This window comes from Coffea eugenioides, chromosome 8, assembly GCF_003713205.1.
Source record: "Coffea eugenioides isolate CCC68of chromosome 8, Ceug_1.0, whole genome shotgun sequence".
NCBI classification, from domain to species: domain Eukaryota; kingdom Viridiplantae; phylum Streptophyta; class Magnoliopsida; order Gentianales; family Rubiaceae; genus Coffea; species Coffea eugenioides.
This window is the reverse complement of record NC_040042.1, coordinates 3,462,654-3,463,452: the sequence shown is the minus strand read 5'-3', so window position 1 is coordinate 3,463,452 and position 799 is coordinate 3,462,654. Positions and strand designations below refer to the sequence as shown.

Sequence of the window (799 nt, the reverse complement as noted above, 5' to 3'; positions counted from 1 at the left end):
AATAATAGTTGATACGCAAGTAACGAGACTATAAAATTCGAGTGATAAACTTTAGAGGAATATGTTTGGCACGAATATCACCAGAATAAATAATTGCATAGTGGAAGGAAGGAAAATGCCAGCAGAAAATAGTCAGCAGAAGGGGCAAAACATTTTGCAGTTGTTTTATGTCTTCGTTAAAAGAAATCAATAATTGTCATTGTCCGGTCCAACCGCGTTTTAACGAACCCACAGTTGAAAGATGCTTCTTTATCTTTATCCCACCAAAGGACCCACAGTTGAAAGAAGGTCCCGAAGACGTGTGCAAACACACAGTCTTCTTAATAGCTTTTATATTGTGGCAGGTAAGGCAGCTTCGTTTTTCACAATCATGTTTCTTGCTTTAGTTTCTTCTAATTGGTTTCTGTTTCTTTTTGATAAATACTGCACCAAATAGCATCGAAGTTCATCAGCTTATGAATCTATAACCTCCTCTTCCTTCTTCCTTTCAAGATACTACAAGTGGACTGTCCTATAAACCAGAAGCCGCCTTCCCCGACATTCTTAGGTTAAAAAGAAAGACAGAAAATGGCAGAAACTGTTCTCTCTTTTGTGCTGCGTCAACTCTCAACTTTTCTGCACGAGGAGGGACGACTATTGGGAGGGCTTCGGCGAGAGGTCCAATTCATCATGGATGAGTTGGAGCAAATGAGAGCTTTCTTGCGAGAGGCAGAAGCAAGAGAAGAAGATGCTCAACCCACGCTCCAACAATGGATCAAGCAAGTGCGAGATACTGCTTATGACACTGAGGACATTCTTG

The 799-nt window shown here is 40.8% G+C and overlaps 1 protein-coding gene across 1 annotated transcript in view; it reads left to right on the top strand.

The window, feature by feature from the left end:
• The first annotated feature begins 458 nt into the window (after positions 1-458).
• LOC113779273 (disease resistance protein RPM1-like) overlaps positions 459-799 on the top strand; it is a 5,134-nt gene continuing 4,793 nt past the window's right edge. Inside the window, exon 1 of the mRNA XM_027324817.1 lies at positions 459-736. Coding sequence (XP_027180618.1) covers positions 568-736 — 169 coding nt within the window. The 5' untranslated portion in view covers positions 459-567. The remainder of the gene's footprint in view (positions 737-799) is intronic.